Source organism: Panulirus ornatus, chromosome 47 (genome assembly GCF_036320965.1).
Source record: "Panulirus ornatus isolate Po-2019 chromosome 47, ASM3632096v1, whole genome shotgun sequence".
Classification (NCBI taxonomy): domain Eukaryota; kingdom Metazoa; phylum Arthropoda; class Malacostraca; order Decapoda; family Palinuridae; genus Panulirus; species Panulirus ornatus.
The window spans coordinates 23265254-23287835 of record NC_092270.1 but is presented as its reverse complement, the minus strand read 5'-3'; the positions used below and the strand labels follow the sequence as shown (position 1 = coordinate 23287835).

Below are 22582 nucleotides of genomic sequence, written 5' to 3'. Positions count from 1 at the left end.
GTAATTAGGCACAGTAGGGTTGAGGGTCAAGTCAATTGGGATGTAAGTTTGAATGGAGAAAAACTGGAGGAAGTAAAGTGTTTTAGATATCTGGGAGTGGATCTGGCAGCGGATGGAACCATGGAAGCGGAAGTAGATCATAGGGTGGGGGAGGGGGCGAAAATCCTGGGAGCCTTGAAGAATGTGTGGAAGTCGAGAACAGTATCTCGGAAAGCAAAAATGGGTATGTTTGAAGGAATAGTGGTTCCAACAATGTTTTATGGTTGCGAGGCGTGGGCTATGGATAGAGTTGTGCGCAGGAGGATGGATGTGCTGGTAATGAGATGTTTGAGGACAATGTGTGGTGTGAGGTGGTTTGATCGAGTAAGTAACGTAAGGGTAAGAGAGATGTGTGGAAATAAAAAGAGCGTGGTTGAGAGAGCAGAAGAGGGTGTTTTGAAATGGTTTGGGCACATGGAGAGAATGAGTGAGGAAAGATTGACCATGAGGATATATGTGTCGGAGGTGGAGGGAACAAGGAGAAGTGGAAGACCAAATTGGAGGTGGAAAGATGGAGTGAAAAAGATTTTGTGTGATCGGGGCCTGAACATGCACGAGGGTGAAAGGAGGGCAAGGAATAGGGTGAATGGGATCGATGTGGTATACCGGGGTTGACATGCTGTCAGTGGATTGAATCAGGGCATGTGAAGCGTCTGGGGTAAACCATGGAAAGCTGTGTAGGTATGTATATTTGCGTGTGTGGACGTATGTATATACATGTGTATGGGGGTGGGTTGGGCCATTTCTTTCATCTGTTTCCTTGCGCTACCTCGCAAACGCGGGAGACAGCGGCAAAAAAAAAAAAAAAAAATCTACACACAATTATACATACCTATACATCTCAACGTATACATATATATACACACACAGACATATACATATATACACATGTACATAATTCATACTGTCTGCCTTTATTCATTCCCATCGCCACCTCGCCACACATGAAATAACACCCAGTTCTCTTATCCTACTCATAATGTTAATCTCCCTAACTCTATGCTTTACTGTGTTATGATGATTTATTCTCTAATTCTTAACTCACTTTTAATTCTATTCATCTTCATACAGAAAAAAAAAACAAAAAAACATTCAATTTGCTTAATGTTCTTTTCTCCTCATATCCTGCTATTTCATATCTTATTACTTCCTCTACAACATTCCTTTTTCAAGCACATTACTGCTTTTCTTGCCTCTTCCTTTGTCTTTGCTTGTACTAACCATCTGCAAAATACAGATGGCAAAGAATGGGAAATATTATGAAAAAAATCTATTTTCCTGCTCATGATACTGGATGTGAAAGAGCAAATTTTCTACCCTGCACTGGATGACACCATTCATTTACCTAAAGATCAGATGATGCTTATATACATTATGTTACTGATAACAAGGTGTGCTTACTTTCAACACGTAAGTTTAGCAAGAATAATTACCACAGTGAACTTCAAATGATACATAAGGAAAGCAGTGACTCGAGCAATGTTATGTATTTTTCTAATACATAAATCTATAGAATGTAGTAATCTATTCTTAAAATCATTTTTTTTTTTTTTTTTTTGCTTTGTCGCTGTCTCCCACGTTTGCGAGGTAGTGCAAGGAAACAGACGAAAGAAATGGCCCAACCCACCCCCATACACATGTATATACATACGTCCACACACGCAAATATACATACCTATACAGCTTTCCATGGTTTACCCCAGACGCTTCACATGCCTTGATTCAATCCACTGACAGCACGTCAAACCCGGTATACCACATCGCTCCAATTCACTCTATTCCTTGCCCTCCTTTCACCCTCCTGCATGTTCAGGCCCCAATCACACAAAATCTTTTTCACTCCATCTTTCCACCTCCAATTTGGTCTCCCTCTTCTCCTCGTTCCCTCCACCTCCGACACATATATCCTCTTGGTCAATCTTTCCTCACTCATTCTCTCCATGTGCCCAAACCATTTCAAAACACCCTCTTCTGCTCTCTCAACCACGCTCTTTTTATTTCCACACATCTCTCTTACCCTTACGTTACTTACTCGATCAAACCACCTCACACCACACACAGTCCTCAAACATCTCATTTCCAGCACATCCATCCTCCTGCGCACAACTCTATCCATAGCCCACGCCTCGCAACCATACAACATTGTTGGAACCACTATTCCTTCAAACATACCCATTTTTGCTTTCCGAGATAATGTTCTCGACTTCCACACATTCTTCAAGGCTCCCAGAATTTTCGCCCCCTCCCCCACCCTATGATCCACTTCCGCTTCCATGGTTCCATCCGCTGCCAGATCCACTCCCAGATATCTAAAACACTTCACTTCCTCCAGTTTTTCTCCATTCAAACTCACCTCCCAATTGACTTGACCCTCAACCCTACTGTACCTAATAACCTTGCTCTTATTCACATTTACTCTTAACTTTCTTCTTTCACACACTTTACCAAACTCAGTCACCAGCTTCTGCAGTTTCTCACATGAATCAGCCACCAGCGCTGTATCATCAGCGAACAACAACTGACTCACTTCCCAAGCTCTCTCATCCCCAACAGACTTCATAGTTGCCCCTCTTTCCAAAACTCTTGCATTCACCTCCCTAACAACCCCATCCATAAACAAATTAAACAACCATGGAGACATCACACACCCCTGCCACAAACCTACATTCACTGAGAACCAATCACTTTCCTCTCTTCCTACACGTACACATGCCTTACATCCTTGATAAAAACTTTTCACTGCTTCTAACAACTTGCCTCCCACACCATATATTTTTAATACCTTCCACAGAGCATCTCTATCAACTCTATCATATGCCTTCTCCAGATCCATAAATGCTACATACAAATCCATTTGCTTTTCTAAGTATTTCTCACATACATTCTTCAAAGCAAACACCTGATCCACACATCCTCTACCACTTCTGAAACCACACTGCTCTTCCCCAATCTGATACTCTGTACATGCCTTCACCCTCTCAATCAATACCCTCCCATATAATTTACCAGGAATACTCAACAAACTTATACCTCTGTAATTTGAGCACTCACTCTTATCCCCTTTGCCTTTGTACAATGGCACTATGCACGCATTCCGCCAATCCTCAGGCACCTCACCATGAGTCATACATACATTAAATAACCTTACCAACCAGTCAACAATACAGTCACCCCCTTTTTTAATAAATTCCACTGCAATACCATCCAAACCTGCTGCCTTGCCGGCTTTCATCTTCCGCAAAGCTTTTACTACCTCTTCTCTGTTTACCAAATCATTTTCCCTAACCCTCTCACTTTGCACACCACCTCGACCAAAACACCCTATATCTGCCACTCTATCATCAAACACATTCAACAAACCTTCAAAATACTCACTCCATCTCCTTCTCACATCACCACTACTTGTTATCACCTCCCCATTTGCGCCCTTCACTGAAGTTCCCATTTGCTCCCTTGTCTTACGCACTTTATTTACCTCCTTCCAGAACATCTTCTTATTCTCCCTAAAATTTAATGATACTCTCTCACCCCAACTCTCATTTGCCCTTTTTTTCACCTCTTGCACCTTTCTCTTGACCTCCTGTCTCTTTCTTTTATACATCTCCCATTTAGTCCATCAATATCTATTACCTCCCATTAAATGCATAATGCAATTCTTCAGAAGCTATGTGTTATTTTGGCTCATCATCAAAGAATTCATCTTCCACAGCTTTTCTTTCTTACCTTTGAATGTGTACAAACATGCTGCAAAAATCTTGTTGAAGCTTGAAGGCTCTTCAAAAGAGTAACCACCTCTTGATTGTGCTTACGGAGGCATGAATCCATTAGAGGCATTGCACTACGAAGAAACAAGTCCAGGAAGGAGCGGGCATACTGCAATGAGGTCATTAAGAACTGATGAAAAATACATAATCCAGTAAGACATAAAATATATTTTGACTTTTTTTTTTTTTTAAACGTTTTTGTTTTTCTGAGACTTAACAAGGGCAAGTTGAAGGTATTTTGCTTTGATGTTTTGGTAAGGCATTATGTTGCTCTAAAATAATATTGCAAGTTTTTTATATGAATATGAAGAGTGATGTGCTGTCAATGGATGGAATCAGGGCACATGAAGCCATTATGGTAAAAACTGGAGTGCTCTGTGGAGCTTCGCTTTCAGTGTTAGGCTCTGGTATTGGTATATTACCCATAGCTGAAGAGTATGTGCAAATGAAGCCATTGTTCCCTTCCTTCCAACTCTTATCTGGTCAAGGAATGGCATACCAAAGAATCATACCAAAGCTATCTATCCACAAATGTACAATCTGTCTTTGTAACACATAACACTTGATGACACTTAACACAGAACTCACTCTTCGTAACTAGATTTTTCTGGTAAGTGCTTTGTGCTAGCCCTTCCTTTTAGCAGAGTGGTAGTAGTAATAGGGAAAAGTAGTTTGTAGAAACATTATGTGGGAGCATTAGGTAGACCCATTAAGTAGGAACATTACGTAGAAGCATTAGGTAGAAGTAGTAGGTTGAAATATCAGGCAGGAAAATTGGGTAAAAGTAGCAGGCAGAACATCTGGTAGGAGCATCTGAGTAACACCTTGCTAGACATGCCCTCTGCCAGTGGCCTGCTAAGGGTGAGGCACAAAAGAATAAAAAAATAGCACTGTAGTTCATCAATTATGAGAACTTTTGCCATGGCCATCCCACTGACGGAGTTCCTGTAGGGAACAGGGGTCAGAGATATCGAGGGATAGACAAATAGATAATTACTGAAAAAATTGCCATAAATAAATAACACACATTGGTCCTTGAGTAAGGTTAACTACAAGGTCTCAAAGCATTTGTATGGAAAGGCTGTAACTGTCTAAATGGATGCCTCACAAGCCTGAGCATGGAATGCTTCATGGTAACAACAGCAATTGTGGCCTACAAACACCACCAACAGTAAAAACTTAATCCATAGTAAGGGAGGTGTTGACTCAAGAGATGCAACTCAGGCTTGTGGAGTGATGTATACTGAAGATGTAAGGTGTTCTATCTATTGTAGTCCTATTCATTCCCATTTATGCAAGCATGAATCAGGTGCACACAGGCATGCATCCTTTCTAAAAGTCACTTAAGCTGAACTGCTTCCTTCCCTAATCATTCCACTGGAAGTTAGCAAAGAGAAGGAATGCCCAATTCCCTAGAAAACACATGTTATGTTGAGAGGCAACCTAAAAGTTGCAATATTTATTGTACAGTTCATCTATGGTGAAGGCAAAACTAGAAAGATGACAGATAATCACTAAAACAAGAAGCTGTAGTGAACTCTAATGTACAAAGAGAATATTTCAATTTACATTGGAAGAATCATGTTCATGCAGGGATACATCTCATGAAAGTTATATTTGCAAGACTGGCTTCCCTAATCTTCATTATACAAGTTGTCAAGGGGGAAAGGATGCTCTCCTGGAGCAGATCTGCTTCCCTGAGGAGGCATTTGTGGTAAGCTAAAAAAGAATGATGATGGGTAATCACTAACTCTTAAGTTACCTTGACTTATGATGTGGGCTTCAAAGTTTGTTTCATTATCTACTTACAATACATGCATGATCTTAGTATAAATCCCAAGATTATTATTATTTTTTTTTTTTTTTTTTTGCTTTGTCGCTGTCTCCCGCGTTTGCGAGGTAGCGCAAGGAAACAGACGAAAGAAATGGCCCAACCCACCCCCATACACATGTATATACATACGTCCACACACGCAAATATACATACCTACACAGCTTTCCATGGTTTACCCCAGACGTTTCACATGCCTTGATTCAATCCACTGACAGCACGTCAACCCCGGTATACCACATCGCTCCAATTCACTCTATTTCTTGCCCTCCTTTCACCCTCCTGCATGTTCAGGCCCCGATCACACAAAATCTTTTTCACTCCATCTTTCCACCTCCAATTTGGTCTCCCTCTTCTCCTCGTTCCCTCCACCTCCGACACATATATTCTCTTGGTCAATCTTTCCTCACTCATTCTCTCCATGTGCCCGAACCATTTCAAAACACCCTCTTCTGCTCTCTCAACCACGCTCTTTTTATTTCCACACATCTCTCTTACCCTTACGTTACTTACTCGATCAAAGCACCTCACACCACACATTGTCCTCAAACATCTCATTTCCAGCACATCCATCCTCCTGTGCACAACTCTATCCATAGCCCACGTCTCGCAACCATACAACATTGTTGGAACCACTATTCCTTCAAACATACCCATTTTTGCTTTCCGAGATAATGTTCTCGACTTCCACACATTCTTCAAGGCTCCCAGAATTTTCGCCCCCTCCCCCACCCTATGATCCACTTCCGCTTCCATGGTTCCATCCGCTGCCAGATCCACTCCCAGATATCTAAAACACTTCACTTCCTCCAGTTTTTCTCCATTCAAACTCACCTCCCAATTGACTTGACCCTCAACCCTACTGTACCTAATAACCTTGGTCTTATTCACATTTACTCTTAACTTTCTTCTTTCACACACTTTACCAAACTCAGTCACCAGCTTCTGCAGTTTCTCACATGAATCAGCCACCAGCGCTGTATCATCAGCGAACAACAACTGACTCACTTCCCAAGCTCTCTCATCCCCAACAGACTTCATACTTGCCCCTCTTTCCAAAACTCTTGCATTCACCTCCCTAACAACCCCATCCATAAACAAATTTATAAACATATAAAGGAAATAATGTTTCACCCTCAGATCTTACATGCTATGATGTTGTTGTGATCCTTCAATCTGCTCACCTGTAATCACAGATTGCATGGGTAACTCTATTAAAATAAATTACTTGATGCCCAACCACTCTTTAATTCACTTGTTATTACCAAGATAAATCCAAATACATGCTTTGGAGGGAATGGTTCACTTATGTCAGCCTATTTTTTTCATTATTTTTTCTTCATTCACTCCTTAACCTATGAGTAAGTTTTGAAATGAGTCTTGTGCCATGAAAATTCCATTATTAACCCTTGAATGGCAGATGACAACATATGATGTGCTCTTAAAGAACAAAAATCAATAATAACTGATGTTTCAAGTTCATCCCAGCTTTATTTAATTATCCAGCTGACTTACTACACCAATAATAGCCTATACAAATCTCTTCCATCACTAAGAAAGCATGGAAAATAGGTTCTGCTTTCCTCTGTGCCCTTACAACTACCAGTATAAGTGCATGGCCATCCACTTGAAGGTAATGCATACATGATGACACAATTGAAAATACTTAGACTGTTGTATGAACTACATTATTACGACAAACATTGTGATACATTTCAGTTGGTGAAGATACTGAAGAAAAATAACATACGAGAAGAAATAAGCAGCTTAGAGAGATTCTAAAATGACTATTTAAGGAGGGAGGCCTGCAAAGGAGTTCACAGTGAACCTGCACTTGAGAGAATTTACATAACCACACCATACAGCCAAAATCCTCCCCATGCATGTACTGTGAAAGGTGCAATATTTCTATATACACTTATGTTATTCACCACCAATGCTGTGCCTTTCTATGAAACAAAAATATGTATGAAATGATAGGAGCATATTTAGTATGAATAAATGAATAAATCCTTCAATATCCTCTCCCTTGCCTACCAATCTCCCTCACACAAAATATTAGTGTAAAAGGTGCAATATTTCTGAATATTTTCTTTTCATGCGTGTTCAATGTCTCCTGTGTTAGCAAGACAGTGCCAAGATCAGACAAAGAACAGCCTCATTTACACATATACACTTTCCAGCTGTTATGTATAATGCACCAAAATTAAAACCAACTATCCAAATTCAACTCCACAGACCTTTCCATGGTTTCCCCTGTGCACCTCATACACCCTGACACTTCATATGCCTAGGTTCAGCCTAGTTATAGCACGTTCTCCTCTATATACCACATTTCTCCAAGTCACTCTAATCCATGCGTGCATCATAATCTCCTGCAAATTTAGGCCTTAATAACTCTGGGCAACTTTCACTCTTTCTTTCCATCTTGTCCTTGGTTTTCCCCTCCTCCTTATTCCCAACATTTCCAACACATATACCTTCTTTGTCAGTCCCTTCACACTAATCCTCTGCACATATTCAAACCATTTCAACACCCTTTTCTGCTTTCTCAACCATACCTTTTTTTTTTTACACCAGACCTTCCCCTTTCCATTATTTCTTGCCCAAAAAACCCACCTCACACCACACATTGTCCTCAAGAATTTAATCATCTACACATCCACCCTCTTCCCTACTTTCATTCAAGGTTCCAACCTTGTATTCAAACAGCAACATCGACAACTACCATTAAAGACATCCATTTTTGCCCTCAAAGACAGTGACATCTCCCTTTACATAATCTTCAAAGCACTTGCTGGACAGGGCAGAAAGAATTCTACCTTCATATTTTCTGTGTGTCAGGTGCTTAAGTGGGATGGGAGTGGGGGACTGGAAAAAGTTAGAAAATACTTCAAATAGTGTTTATCTTATTCACCAACAATGCTGTGACTGCGTATGAAGAGAGTACATTTGAAAAACAAGCTTACTTGAAAGAAAGAAACATGCATCCTTAGATATCTCACATAAGTATACAAACAACCATAAAATGAGTTCTATACCCTTGAAAGCAGGAATAAGTATTCTAGTTACTGCCCTTCAAAGTGAAAATTTCTTCAATGAATTTTGAAACATCTGCACAGGAAGTGGGTGTTGGGTCATATGTATGCCTGCCTCAATAAACAGGTTAAATCATGAAAAAAATCTTTTGAGTTTTGCAGTGATGAGTAAATACTGTCATGGAGAAGGAATATATTTAGGCACTGACAATGATCTTTTATTCAAAGCTCAAATCCTTTTTTGATCTGGAACTTTCTTTAAACATCAATAACTATGTAAAGGAATGTGAATGACAGTTAATTAGTGACAAGCTCTATCTCTGCTAGCACTACACATCTAGCCTTCCATGACTTTGTGATGAATAATGGATTTGTGGTCAGTGATTATGGAGTGTTACTTTATAATCTCCAACAGAAAATAATTATTTTGAGGGAAAGTTATGCAGAACTGGAATGCCCAATTCCCTGGGGAAAACCTATTATCCCAGCTAGGTAATTCTATAGCTATAACATGGGACAAAATAAAAAGTGGGCCTAAATGAAGAGGTCAAATGTTCCAAACTTGAGAGTATGGGCTCCAAAGTTAAATGGGAAGGGAGAGGGGTACAAGGGTGATACACATATCTCAAATGAAAATATATTACTGGGACATTTCACAGTTGTGCACAGGAATCCCACAATCATTAAAAATTCATGTATACATTTGATCTTGCTTTCTCAAATAACAACAAACAGAACACAGCTGCACAGTTCTCTTGCCTATAGCCTTTCACTCTGAATGATTTTTCTTTGAATCAAATACTAATTATCAATTTTCAGAGAAACATAATGCTTTTTGTAAGAAACTGGGAGTGCTTAAAACATTATACAACGATACCATATCAATACTGACCTTTAAACAGGAGCCAAGTATATACCTGGACTGAGATTTCTTCAAGATCATGACAAGGGTATGAAATATTTTTATGGCAGTTTCCCATACCATCAAACAATCCATGTCATCACCAGATGTTGAGCTTTTGGATGAGAGAGACTTCTTTGTCCCACTCACTAAGAAAGATATCATAATGTGATAGTAACCACCCAAGGTGCCCCTAAAAAGAAGAAAATTATATAAATATATACAGCAAAGACTTAGTACATATAGACACACCATTTTTCTAAAAAGTTAAACTATATTATCAACATATTTCAAAATGACATAATTTCCATTTAGCTTAGAGCCCAACAAAATCAAACCTATTCATGTAATGGAGAAATTATGTAATTTTTCATTCTCCCTAACAGCCACATAACTAATGTGCAGATACTACTTAGATTTAACAAACCCAAATACCAACTTTCAGTTTTCTTTCTTTTCTGCCTGTTAATTGTTTCCTGCTTTGGCAAAGTAGCATCAGGAACAGATGACTGAACCCTACAGGAAAAATCCTGACTAGGTTCCTTTGTCTACTTTCGAAAGGAAATGATGCAGGAGGGGAAGATTTCTAAACCCCCATCTTAGCTAACATCTACGACACACGAGATATGTTGGTAGTATTCTTTCTCTCATATGCCTAAGAACAGTAATCCTTGTTCAATAACCTTTATATTTCACACATCCTTCCTTAATGGCTACTGACTTCAACTATATTTATGCTACAGGCAACTTGTTGGAATGGCTTACATTAATAAATTTCACCTTTTTTTATACTTGTTTAACATTCCCATGTAGTGAAGTAGCACCAAGAACAAATGATGAATTCCATAATATCCCTCAAAAACTAATCATTCCAATTAAACTCTTTCTCTTAACTTTTGCTGTTTCAAACTTTTATTCTATTTTCTACATCTAATCACTTTTCGTCACTGTTGTACAGTGAAGATGTCAACAAATGCTTTGTTGATATCTATGGCCACAGTGTTGTATAGCATGGAAGTTGAGGTAAGTAGAAGCGATCTACAATACTTTGTGAGGTCTATGTGTAGTATTGTGGTGGAATGGTCAGGTCTGAAGTTGCTTTGCTGTATAGGAGAGAATGGGATATTTTCCTTGACTCTGTTATGAATCATTTTTCACAGGATTTGGATACTGATGATTAAAGTGAAATAAGCAGTAGGAGGAAAGGGACCTGGATTGTTTGAAGGTTTTAGGAGTGGTATCATATTGGCAAGTTTCTAGATGTTATGGTTTTTGTTGTGGAGCTGGGAGTGTACCAGCATGGACTCTTTAAATATTTACATGGTCTATATCTCCTCCTGACCCTGAGATTTGTGTGTGTGTGTGTGTGTGTGTGTTGATTATGAATGTAAATGTTGCATGTGTGTATAAATATGTATTTCTTCTGTGCATGTGATTAAGTACATATTTTCACTCAAGTTTCCTTTAACCATGGCCTGCCAAAGGCCAGAAACCATGATTATACTATAACGCTGTACAGAAGAAATTTGCTAGCAACCTTTGCCAGGTGGAGTCTTACTGTGCTGGTCCCCACACATGTCAGTGTTGTGAAAGTTCACTGAGACCTATGTCCTAAGATTATCCTTAGCACCTTATAATGGCTTCAAGTCACAAAAGTAAGGGGCTAATCAAAAATAATGTGCAGATGGAGAGGGATGATAATGCCACCTCTTGTCTAATACTTTCACATTAATCATATAGAGAACATTACTGGCTACTCGATCATACAAACCCAAAAGGAAAAGAAATGTGAGCCATGAGAGTTACTGAATGCGAGTGTGTGAACATCCTAAAAGTTTACATCATGTCTTTAAAAATACAAGCTGCTGCAGAAGAATGCTGTTTCACAAATGGCCAATTGAAGTGCATGACTATTTTATCCCTTATCATCTAAAGTCATGAAGAAAGGAAGGGTCTTTCTATGTGATTGAGAAGGAATGGAAGGAAATATCCCTAAGTTAGAATGTATATGAAAGTACTGCAACTCTTGATGAAGAAACCAGAAGGATTACTATGCAAATTTGCATGAAATAATCTATTATGATTAATAAAACTTTATCTGTATGTCATACAATATTCAAACTTGGACACTTTTCAAACATGGAAACAAAGTACAAAGAAACTATAAAACATTCTGTACTCAGTGAGCGTTGGAAAAGTGTCAGAATGAGGGTCACGACCAGGAACTTCCATAAATTCTACCAAGGCCTATCTACAAATTGCATCTATTAAGGACAATGGGTTCTTGCTCTGCTTCAAGTACTCCTGCAATAAAAAAAGAGGAAAAAATGAATATCAAGTATTTCATTCTAATACAGTAAAGAAAAAGATAGAAAATAAAAAACATTCATCTAGGTGCAGTTCTAATATCTGTACTTGTATGAAATTTGGGTAATCAAAGAAATGCAACCATCAAATTGACCTTTAAGTTCTTAACCATAACATTTTTTCTAACTACAGCTAAAAATTGGATGTATGCAAATGAAGTACTTATTCATCAGTTCCTAACACAACCTCAAAAAGACAGGCAGTTGGGATAAGAAGTATGTGTTCTTTTTCATACTTGATCACTGTTTCCCATGTTTGCAAGGTAGTGGCAGGAAACAACAACAAAAAAAAAAGCACATCTGCTCAGTTACACTCATATATACATAAATGCACATACACATACATTTCATTTATCATTTTATTATACTGAACTGCTGTTTCCCACGTCAGTGAGGTAGCGCCAGGAAACAGAAGAAGAATGGCCCATCCACTCATTTTTTTTTTTTTTTGTGCTTTGTCGCTGTCTCCCGCGTTTGCGAGGTAGTGCAAGGAAACAGACGAAAGAAATGGCCCAACCCACCCCCATACACATGCATATACATACGTCCACACACGCAAATATACATACCTACACAGCTTTCCATGGTTTACCCCGGACGCTTCACATGCCTTGATTCAATCCACTGACAGCACGTCAACCCCGGTATACCACATCGATCCAATTCACTCTATTCCTTGCCCTCCTTTCACCCTCCTGCATGTTCAGGCCCCGATCACACAAAATCTTTTTCACTCCATCTTTCCACCTCCAATTTGGTCTCCCTCTTCTCCTCGTTCCCTCCACCTCTGACACATATATCCTCTTGGTCAATCTTTCCTCACTCATTCTCTCCATGTGCCCGAACCATTTCAAAATACCCTCTTCTGCTCTCTCAACCACGCTCTTTTTATTTCCACACATCTCTCTTACCCTTACGTTACTTACTCAATCAAACCACCTCACACCACACATTGTCCTCAAACATCTCATTTCCAGCACATCCATCCTCCTGCGCACCACTCTATCCATAGCCCACGCCTCGCAACCATACAACATTGTTGGAACCACTATTCCTTCAAACATACCCATTTTTGCTTTCCGAGATAATGTTCTCGACTTCCACACATTCTTCAAGGCTCCCAGAATTTTCGCCCCCTCCCCCACCCTATGATCCACTTCCGCTTCCATGGTTCCATCCGCTGCCAGATCCACTCTCAGATATCTAAAACACTTCACTTCCACCAGTTTTTCTCCATTCAAACTCACCTCCCAATTGACTTGACCCTCAACCCTACTGTACCTAATAACCTTGCTCTTATTCACATTTACTCTTAACTTTCTTCTTTCACACACTTTACCAAACTCAGTCACCAGCTTCTGCAGTTTCTCACATGAATCAGCCACCAGCGCTGTATCATCAGCGAACAACAACTGACTCACTTCCCAAGCTCTCTCATCCCCAACAGACTTCATACTTGCCCCTCTTTCCAAAACTCTTGCATTCACCTCCCTAACAACTCCATCCATAAACAAATTAAACAACCATGGAGACATCACACACCCCTGCCGCAAACCTACATTCACTGAGAACCAATCACTTTCCTCTCTTCCTACACGTACACATGCCTTACATCCTTGATAAAAACTTTTCACTGCTTCTAACAACTTGCCTCCCACACCATATATTCTTAATACCTTCCACAGAGCATCTCTATCAACTCTATCATATGCCTTCTCCAGATCCATAAATGCTACATATAAATCCATTTGCTTTTCTAAGTATTTCTCACATACATTCTTCAAAGCAAACACCTGATCCACACATCCTCTACCACTTCTGAAACCACACTGCTCTTCCCCAATCTGATGCTCTGTACATGCCTTCACCCTCTCAATCAATACCCTCCCATATAATTTACCAGGAATACTCAACAAACTTATACCTCTGTAATTTGAGCACTCACTCTTATCCCCTTTGCCTTTGTACAATGGCACTATGCACGCATTCCGCCAATCCTCAGGCACCTCACCATGAGTCATACATACATTAAATAACCTTACCAACCAGTCAACAATACAGTCACCCCCTTTTTTAATAAATTCCACTGCAATACCATCCAAACCTGCTGCCTTGCCGGCTTTCATCTTCCGCAAAGCTTTTACTACCTCTTCTCTGTTTACCAAATCATTTTCCCTTACCCTCTCACTTTGCACACCACCTCGACCAAAACACCCTATATCTGCCACTCTATCATCAAACACATTCAACAAACCTTCAAAATACTCACTCCATCTCCTTCTCACATCACCACTACTTGTTATCACCTCCCCATTTGCGCCCCTCACTGAAGTTCCCATTTGCTCCCTTGTCTTACGCACTTTATTTACCTCCTTCCAGAACATCTTTTTATTCTCCCTAAAATTTAATGATACTCTCTCACCCCAACTCTCATTTGCCCTTTTTTTCACCTCTTGCACCTTTCTCTTGACCTCCTGTCTCTTTCTTTTATACATCTCCCACTCAATTGCATTTTTTCCCTGCAAAAATCGTCCAAATGCCTCTCTCTTCTTTCACTAATACTCTTACTTCTTCATCCCACCACTCACTACCCTTTCTAATCAACCCATCTCCCACTCTTCTCATGCCACAAGCATCTTTTGCACAATCCATCACTGATTCCCTAAATACATCCCATTCCTCCCCCACTCCCCTTACTTCCATTGTTCTCACCTTTTTCCATTCTGTACTCAGTCTCTCCTGGTACTTCCTCACACAAGTCTCCTTCCCAAGCTCACTTACTCTCACCACCCTCTTCACCCCAACATTCACTCTTCTTTTCTGAAAACCCATACAAATCTTCACCTTAGCCTCCACAAGAAAATGATCAGACATCCCTCCAGTTGCACCTCTCAGCACATTAACATCCAAAAGTCTCTCTTTCACGCGCCTGTCAACTAACACGTAATCCAACAACGCTCCATGGCCATCTCTCCTACTTACATAAGTATACTTATGTATATCTCGCTTTTTAAACCAGGTATTCCCAATCATCAGTCCTTTTTCAGCACATAAATCTACAAGCTCTTCACCATTTCCATTTACAACACTGAACACCCCATGTATACCAATTATTCCCTCAACTGCCACATTACTCACCTTTGCATTCAAATCACCCATCACTATAACCCGGTCTCGTGCATCAAAACCACTAACACATTCATTCAGCTGCTCCCAAAACACTTGCCTCTCATGATCTTTCTTCTCATGCCCAGGTGCATATGCACCAATAATCACCCATCTCTCTCCATCAACTTTCAGTTTTACCCATATTAATCGAGAATTTACTTTCTTACATTCTATCACATACTCCCACAACTCCTGTTTCAGGAGTATTGCTACTCCTTCCCTTGCTCTTGTCTTCTCACTAACCCCTGACTTTACTCCCAAGACCTTCCCAAACCACTCTTCCCCTTTACCCTTGAGCTTCGTTTCACTCAGAGCCAAAACATCCAGGTTCCTTTCCTCAAACATACTACCTATCTCTCCTTTTTTCACATCTTGGTTACATCCACACACATTTAGGCACCCCAATCTGAGCCTTCGAGGAGGATGAGCACTCCCCGCGTGACTCCTTCTTCTGTTTCCCATTTTAGAAAGTTAAAAAGTACAAGGAGGGGAGGATTTCTGGCCCCCCCGCTCCCGTCCCCTCTAGTCGCTTTCTACGACACGCGAGGAATGCGTGGGAAGTATTCTTTCACCCCTATCCCCAGGGATAATATATATATATATATATATATATATATACACATACACACACTTACACACACATATGCACATATACACACACACACACATACATATATATACATACGAAAAAATGTAAGAAACAATTTAGAAAACTGAAACTTCTAGCTTGAAATGAAATGAAAAATGAATGTCACATACTGGTTCAACCTCTGGCTATGGAAAAAGGAAATGTATAATTTATTTACAAATATAAAGTATAAAAAAAAAAAAAAAAAAAATAAAAAAATAAATATATATATATAATATATTTTTTTTTTTTTTTTGTGCTTTGTCGCTGTCTCCCGCGTTTGCGAGGTAGTGCAAGGAAACAGACGAAAGAAATGGCCCAACCCACCCCCATACACATGCATATACATACGTCCACACACGCAAATATACATACCTACACAGCTTTCCATGGTTTACCCCGGACGCTTCACATGCCTTGATTCAATCCACTGACAGCACGTCAACCCCTGTATACCACATCGCTCCAATTCACTCTATTCCTTGCCCTCCTTTCACCCTCCTGCATGTTCAGGCCCCGATCACACAAAATCTTTTCACTCCATCTTTCCACCTCCAATTTGGTCTCCCTCTTCTCCTCGTTCCCTCCACCTCTGACACATATATCCTCTTGGTCAATCTTTCCTCACTCATTCTCTCCATGTGCCCGAACCATTTCAAAATACCCTCTTCTGCTCTCTCAACCACGCTCTTTTTATTTCCACACATCTCTCTTACCCTTACGTTACTTACTCAATCAAACCACCTCACACCACACATTGTCCTCAAACATCTCATTTCCAGCACATCCATCCTCCTGCGCACCACTCTATCCATAGCCCACGCCTCGCAACCATACAACATTGTTGGAACCACTATTCCTTCAAACATACCCATTTTTGCTTTCCGAGATAATGTTCTCGACTTCCACACATTCTTCAAGGCTCCCAGAATTTTCGCCCCCTCCCCCACCCTATGATCCACTTCCGCTTCCATGGTTCCATCCGCTGCCAGATCCACTCTCAGATATCTAAAACACTTCACTTCCACCAGTTTTTCTCCATTCAAACTCACCTCCCAATTGACTTGACCCTCAACCCTACTGTACCTAATAACCTTGCTCTTATTCACATTTACTCTTAACTTTCTTCTTTCACACACTTTACCAAACTCAGTCACCAGCTTCTGCAGTTTCTCACATGAATCAGCCACCAGCGCTGTATCATCAGCGAACAACAACTGACTCACTTCCCAAGCTCTCTCATCCCCAACAGACTTCATACTTGCCCCTCTTTCCAAAACTCTTGCATTCACCTCCCTAACAACTCCATCCATAAACAAATTAAACAACCATGGAGACATCACACACCCCTGCCGCAAACCTACATTCACTGAGAACCAATCACTTTCCTCTCTTCCTACACGTACACATGCCTTACATCCTTGATAAAAACTTTTCACTGCTTCTAACAACTTGCCTCCCACACCATATATTCTTAATACCTTCCACAGAGCATCTCTATCAACTCTATCATATGCCTTCTCCAGATCCATAAATGCTACATATAAATCCATTTGCTTTTCTAAGTATTTCTCACATACATTCTTCAAAGCAAACACCTGATCCACACATCCTCTACCACTTCTGAAACCACACTGCTCTTCCCCAATCTGATGCTCTGTACATGCCTTCACCCTCTCAATCAATACCCTCCCATATAATTTACCAGGAATACTCAACAAACTTATACCTCTGTAATTTGAGCACTCACTCTTATCCCCTTTGCCTTTGTACAATGGCACTATGCACGCATTCCGCCAATCCTCAGGCACCTCACCATGAGTCATACATACATTAAATAACCTTACCAACCAGTCAACAATACAGTCACCCCCTTTTTTAATAAATTCCACTGCAATACCATCCAAACCTGCTGCCTTGCCGGCTTTCATCTTCCGCAAAGCTTTTACTACCTCTTCTCTGTTTACCAAATCATTTTCCCTTACCCTCTCACTTTGCACACCACCTCGACCAAAACACCCTATATCTGCCACTCTATCATCAAACACATTCAACAAACCTTCAAAATACTCACTCCATCTCCTTCTCACATCACCACTACTTGTTATCACCTCCCCATTTGCGCCCCTCACTGAAGTTCCCATTTGCTCCCTTGTCTTACGCACTTTATTTACCTCCTTCCAGAACATCTTTTTATTCTCCCTAAAATTTAATGATACTCTCTCACCCCAACTCTCATTTGCCCTTTTTTTCACCTCTTGCACCTTTCTCTTGACCTCCTGTCTCTTTCTTTTATACATCTCCCACTCAATTGCATTTTTTCCCTGCAAAAATCGTCCAAATGCCTCTCTCTTCTTTCACTAATACTCTTACTTCTTCATCCCACCACTCACTACCCTTTCTAATCAACCCATCTCCCACTCTTCTCATGCCACAAGCATCTTTTGCACAATCCATCACTGATTCCCTAAATACATCCCATTCCTCCCCCACTCCCCTTACTTCCATTGTTCTCACCTTTTTCCATTCTGTACTCAGTCTCTCCTGGTACTTCCTCACACAAGTCTCCTTCCCAAGCTCACTTACTCTCACCACCCTCTTCACCCCAACATTCACTCTTCTTTTCTGAAAACCCATACAAATCTTCACCTTAGCCTCCACAAGAAAATGATCAGACATCCCTCCAGTTGCACCTCTCAGCACATTAACATCCAAAAGTCTCTCTTTCACGCGCCTGTCAACTAACACGTAATCCAACAACGCTCCATGGCCATCTCTCCTACTTACATAAGTATACTTATGTATATCTCGCTTTTTAAACCAGGTATTCCCAATCATCAGTCCTTTTTCAGCACATAAATCTACAAGCTCTTCACCATTTCCATTTACAACACTGAACACCCCATGTATACCAATTATTCCCTCAACTGCCACATTACTCACCTTTGCATTCAAATCACCCATCACTATAACCCGGTCTCGTGCATCAAAACCACTAACACATTCATTCAGCTGCTCCCAAAACACTTGCCTCTCATGATCTTTCTTCTCATGCCCAGGTGCATATGCACCAATAATCACCCATCTCTCTCCATCAACTTTCAGTTTTACCCATATTAATCGAGAATTTACTTTCTTACATTCTATCACATACTCCCACAACTCCTGTTTCAGGAGTATTGCTACTCCTTCCCTTGCTCTTGTCTTCTCACTAACCCCTGACTTTACTCCCAAGACCTTCCCAAACCACTCTTCCCCTTTACCCTTGAGCTTCGTTTCACTCAGAGCCAAAACATCCAGGTTCCTTTCCTCAAACATACTACCTATCTCTCCTTTTTTCACATCTTGGTTACATCCACACACATTTAGGCACCCCAATCTGAGCCTTCGAGGAGGATGAGCACTCCCCGCGTGACTCCTTCTTCTGTTTCCCATTTTAGAAAGTTAAAAAGTACAAGGAGGGGAGGATTTCTGGCCCCCCCGCTCCCGTCCCCTCTAGTCGCTTTCTACGACACGCGAGGAATGCGTGGGAAGTATTCTTTCACCCCTATCCCCAGGGATAATATATATATATATATATATATATATACACATACACACACTTACACACACATATGCACATATACACACACACACACATACATATATATACATACGAAAAAATGTAAGAAACAATTTAGAAAACTGAAACTTCTAGCTTGAAATGAAATGAAAAATGAATGTCACATACTGGTTCAACCTCTGGCTATGGAAAAAGGAAATGTATAATTTATTTACAAATATAAAGTATAAAAAAAAAAAAAAAAAAATAAAAAAATAAATATATATATATAATATATTTTTTTTTTTTTTTTTTATACTTTGTCGCTGTCTCCCGCGTTTGCGAGGTAGCGCAAGGAAACAGACGAAAGAAATGGCCCAACCCCCCCATACACATGTACATACACACGTCCACACACGCAAATATACATACCTACACAGCTTTCCATGGTTTACCCCGGACGCTTCACATGCCCTGATTCAATCCACTGACAGCACGTCAACCCCTGTATACCACATCGCTCCAATTCACTCTATTCCTTGCACGCCTTTCACCCTCCTGCATGTTTAGGCCCCGATCACACAAAATCCTTTTCACTCCATCTTTCCACCTCCAATTTGGTCTCCCTCTTCTCCTCGTTCCCTCCACCTCCGACACATATATCCTCTTGGTCAATCTTTCCTCACTCATTCTCTCCATGTGCCCAAACCATTTCAAGACACCCTCTTCTGCTCTCTCAACCACGCTCTTTTTATTTCCACACATCTCTCTTACCCTTACGTTACTTACTCGATCAAACCACCTCACACCACACATTGTCCTCAAACATCTCATTTCCAGCACATCCATCCTCCTGCGCACAACTCTATCCATAGCCCATGCCTCGCAACCATACAACATTGTTGGAACTACTATTCCTTCAACATACCCATTTTTGCTTTCCGGGATAATGTTCTCGACTTCCACACATTTTTCAAGGCTCCCAAAATTTTCGCCCCCTCCCCCACCCTATGATCCACTTCCGCTTCCATGGTTCCATCCGCTGCCAGATCCACTCCCAGATATCTAAAACACTTCACTTCCTCCAGTTTTTCTCCATTCAAACTCACCTCCCAATTGACTTGACCCTCAACCCTACTGTACCTAATAACCTTGCTCTTATTCACATTTACTCTTAACTTTCTTCTTCCACACACTTTACCAAACTCCGTCACCAGCTTCTGCAGTTTCTCACATGAATCCGCCACCAGCGCTGTATCATCAGCGAACAACAACTGACTCACTTCCCAAGCTCTCTCATCCCCAACAGACTTCATACTTGCCCCTCTTTACAAGACTCTTGCATTTACCTCCCTAACAACCCCATCCATAAACAAATTAAACAACCATGGAGACATCACACACCCCTGCCGCAAACCTACATTCACTGAGAACCAATCACTTTCCTCTCTTCCTACACGTACACATGCCTTACATCCTCGATAAAAACTTTTCACTGCTTCTAACAACTTGCCTCCCACACCATATATTCTTAATACCTTCCACAGAGCATCTCTATCAACTCTATCATATGCCTTCTCCAGATCCATAAATGCTACATACAAATCCATTTGCTTTTCTAAGTATTTCTCACATACATTCTTCAAAGCAAACACCTGATCCACACATCCTCTACCACTTCTGAAACCACACTGCTCTTCCCCAATCTGATGCTCTGTACATGCCTTCACCCTCTCAATCAATACCCTCCCATATAATTTACCAGGAATACTCAACAAACTTATACCTCTGTAATTTGAGCACTCACTCTTATCCCCTTTGCCTTTGTACAATGGCACTATGCACGCATTCCGCCAATCCTCAGGCACCTCACCATGAGTCATACATACATTAAATAACCTTACCAACCAGTCAACAATACAGTCACCCCCTTTTTTAATAAATTCCACTGCAATACCATCCAAACCTAGTGCCTTGCCGGCTTTCATCTTCCGCAAAGCTTTTACTACCTCTTCTCTGTTTACCAAATCATTTTCCCTAACCCTCTCACTTTGCACACCACCTCGACCCAAACACCCTATATCTGCCACTCTGTCATCAGACACATTCAACAAACCTTCAAAATACTCATTCCATCTCCTTCTCACATCACCATTACTTGTTATCACCTCCCCATTTACGCCCTTCACTGAAGTTCCCATTTGCTCCCTTGTCTTACGCACTTTATTTACCTCCTTCCAGAACATCTTTTTATTCTCCCTAAAATTTACTGATAGTCTCTCACCCCAACTCTCATTTGCCCTTTTTTTCACCTCTTGCACCTTTCTCTTGACCTCCTGTCTCTTTCTTTTATACTTCTCCCACTCAATTGCATTTTTTCCCTGCAAAAATCGTCCAAATGCCTCTCTCTTCTCTTTCTTCTCTTATATATATATATATATATATATATATATATATATATATATATATATATATATATATATATATATACATGCACTCTGCACTTACTCTTGACCTTACTTTTTGGTGTTAACATTTAAAGAAAACTGTGTGTAAACCTAGGGTAGTTAATAACTTTACAGTTATACAAATGGTATCTTCCAATTTCTAAATAACCTTATACACTATCTAATGAAACAGATATAAGCCAAACTCAAAGAGATTCAGTGAGGTAGCGCCACGAAACAGAAGAAGAATGGCCCATCCACTCATTTTTTTTTTTTTTTTGTGCTTTGTCGCTGTCTCCCGCGTTTGCGAGGTAGCGCAAGGAAACAGACGAAAGAAATGGCCCAACCCACCCCCATACACATGCATATACATACGTCCACACACGCAAATATACATACCTACACAGCTTTCCATGGTTTACCCCAGACGCTTCACATGCCTTGATTCAATCCACTGACAGCACGTCAACCCCGGTATACCACATCGCTCCAATTCACTCTATTCGTTGCCCTCCTTTCACCCTCCTGCATGTTCAGGCCCCAATCACACAAAATCTTTTTCACTCCATCTTTCCACCTCCAATTTGGTCTCCCTCTTCTCCTCGTTCCCTCCACCTCCGACACATATATCCTCTTGGTCAATCTTTCCTCACTCATTCTCTCCATGTGCCCAAACCATTTCAAAACACCCTCTTCTGCTCTCTCAACCACGCTCTTTTTATTTCCACACATCTCTCTTACCCTTACGTTACTTACTCGATCAAACCACCTCACACCACACATTGTCCTCAAACATCTCATTTCCAGCACATCCATCCTCCAGCGCACCACTCTATCCATAGCCCATGCCTCGCAACCA

General features: G+C 40.6%; 1 protein-coding gene across 10 annotated transcripts in view; it reads right to left on the bottom strand.

Annotated features, from left to right (window-relative positions):
* The window catches only part of LOC139763692 (peroxisomal targeting signal 2 receptor-like), a 50252-nt gene that overhangs the window by 9747 nt on the left and 17923 nt on the right, over positions 1–22582 (bottom strand). For 8 of the 10 annotated variants that reach the window (XR_011716209.1, XR_011716206.1, XR_011716207.1 and 5 more), the window contains exons 5-6: positions 9565–9766; positions 3763–3912 (exon numbers count right to left, since the gene is read on the bottom strand). Coding sequence is in view for 2 of the 10 variants with exons in the window: in XM_071690011.1 (XP_071546112.1) it covers positions 3763–3912; positions 9565–9766 (352 nt within the window). In the remaining 8 variants the exon portion in view is untranslated. The other 2 variants (XM_071690012.1, XR_011716213.1) reach the window with 2 other exon arrangements.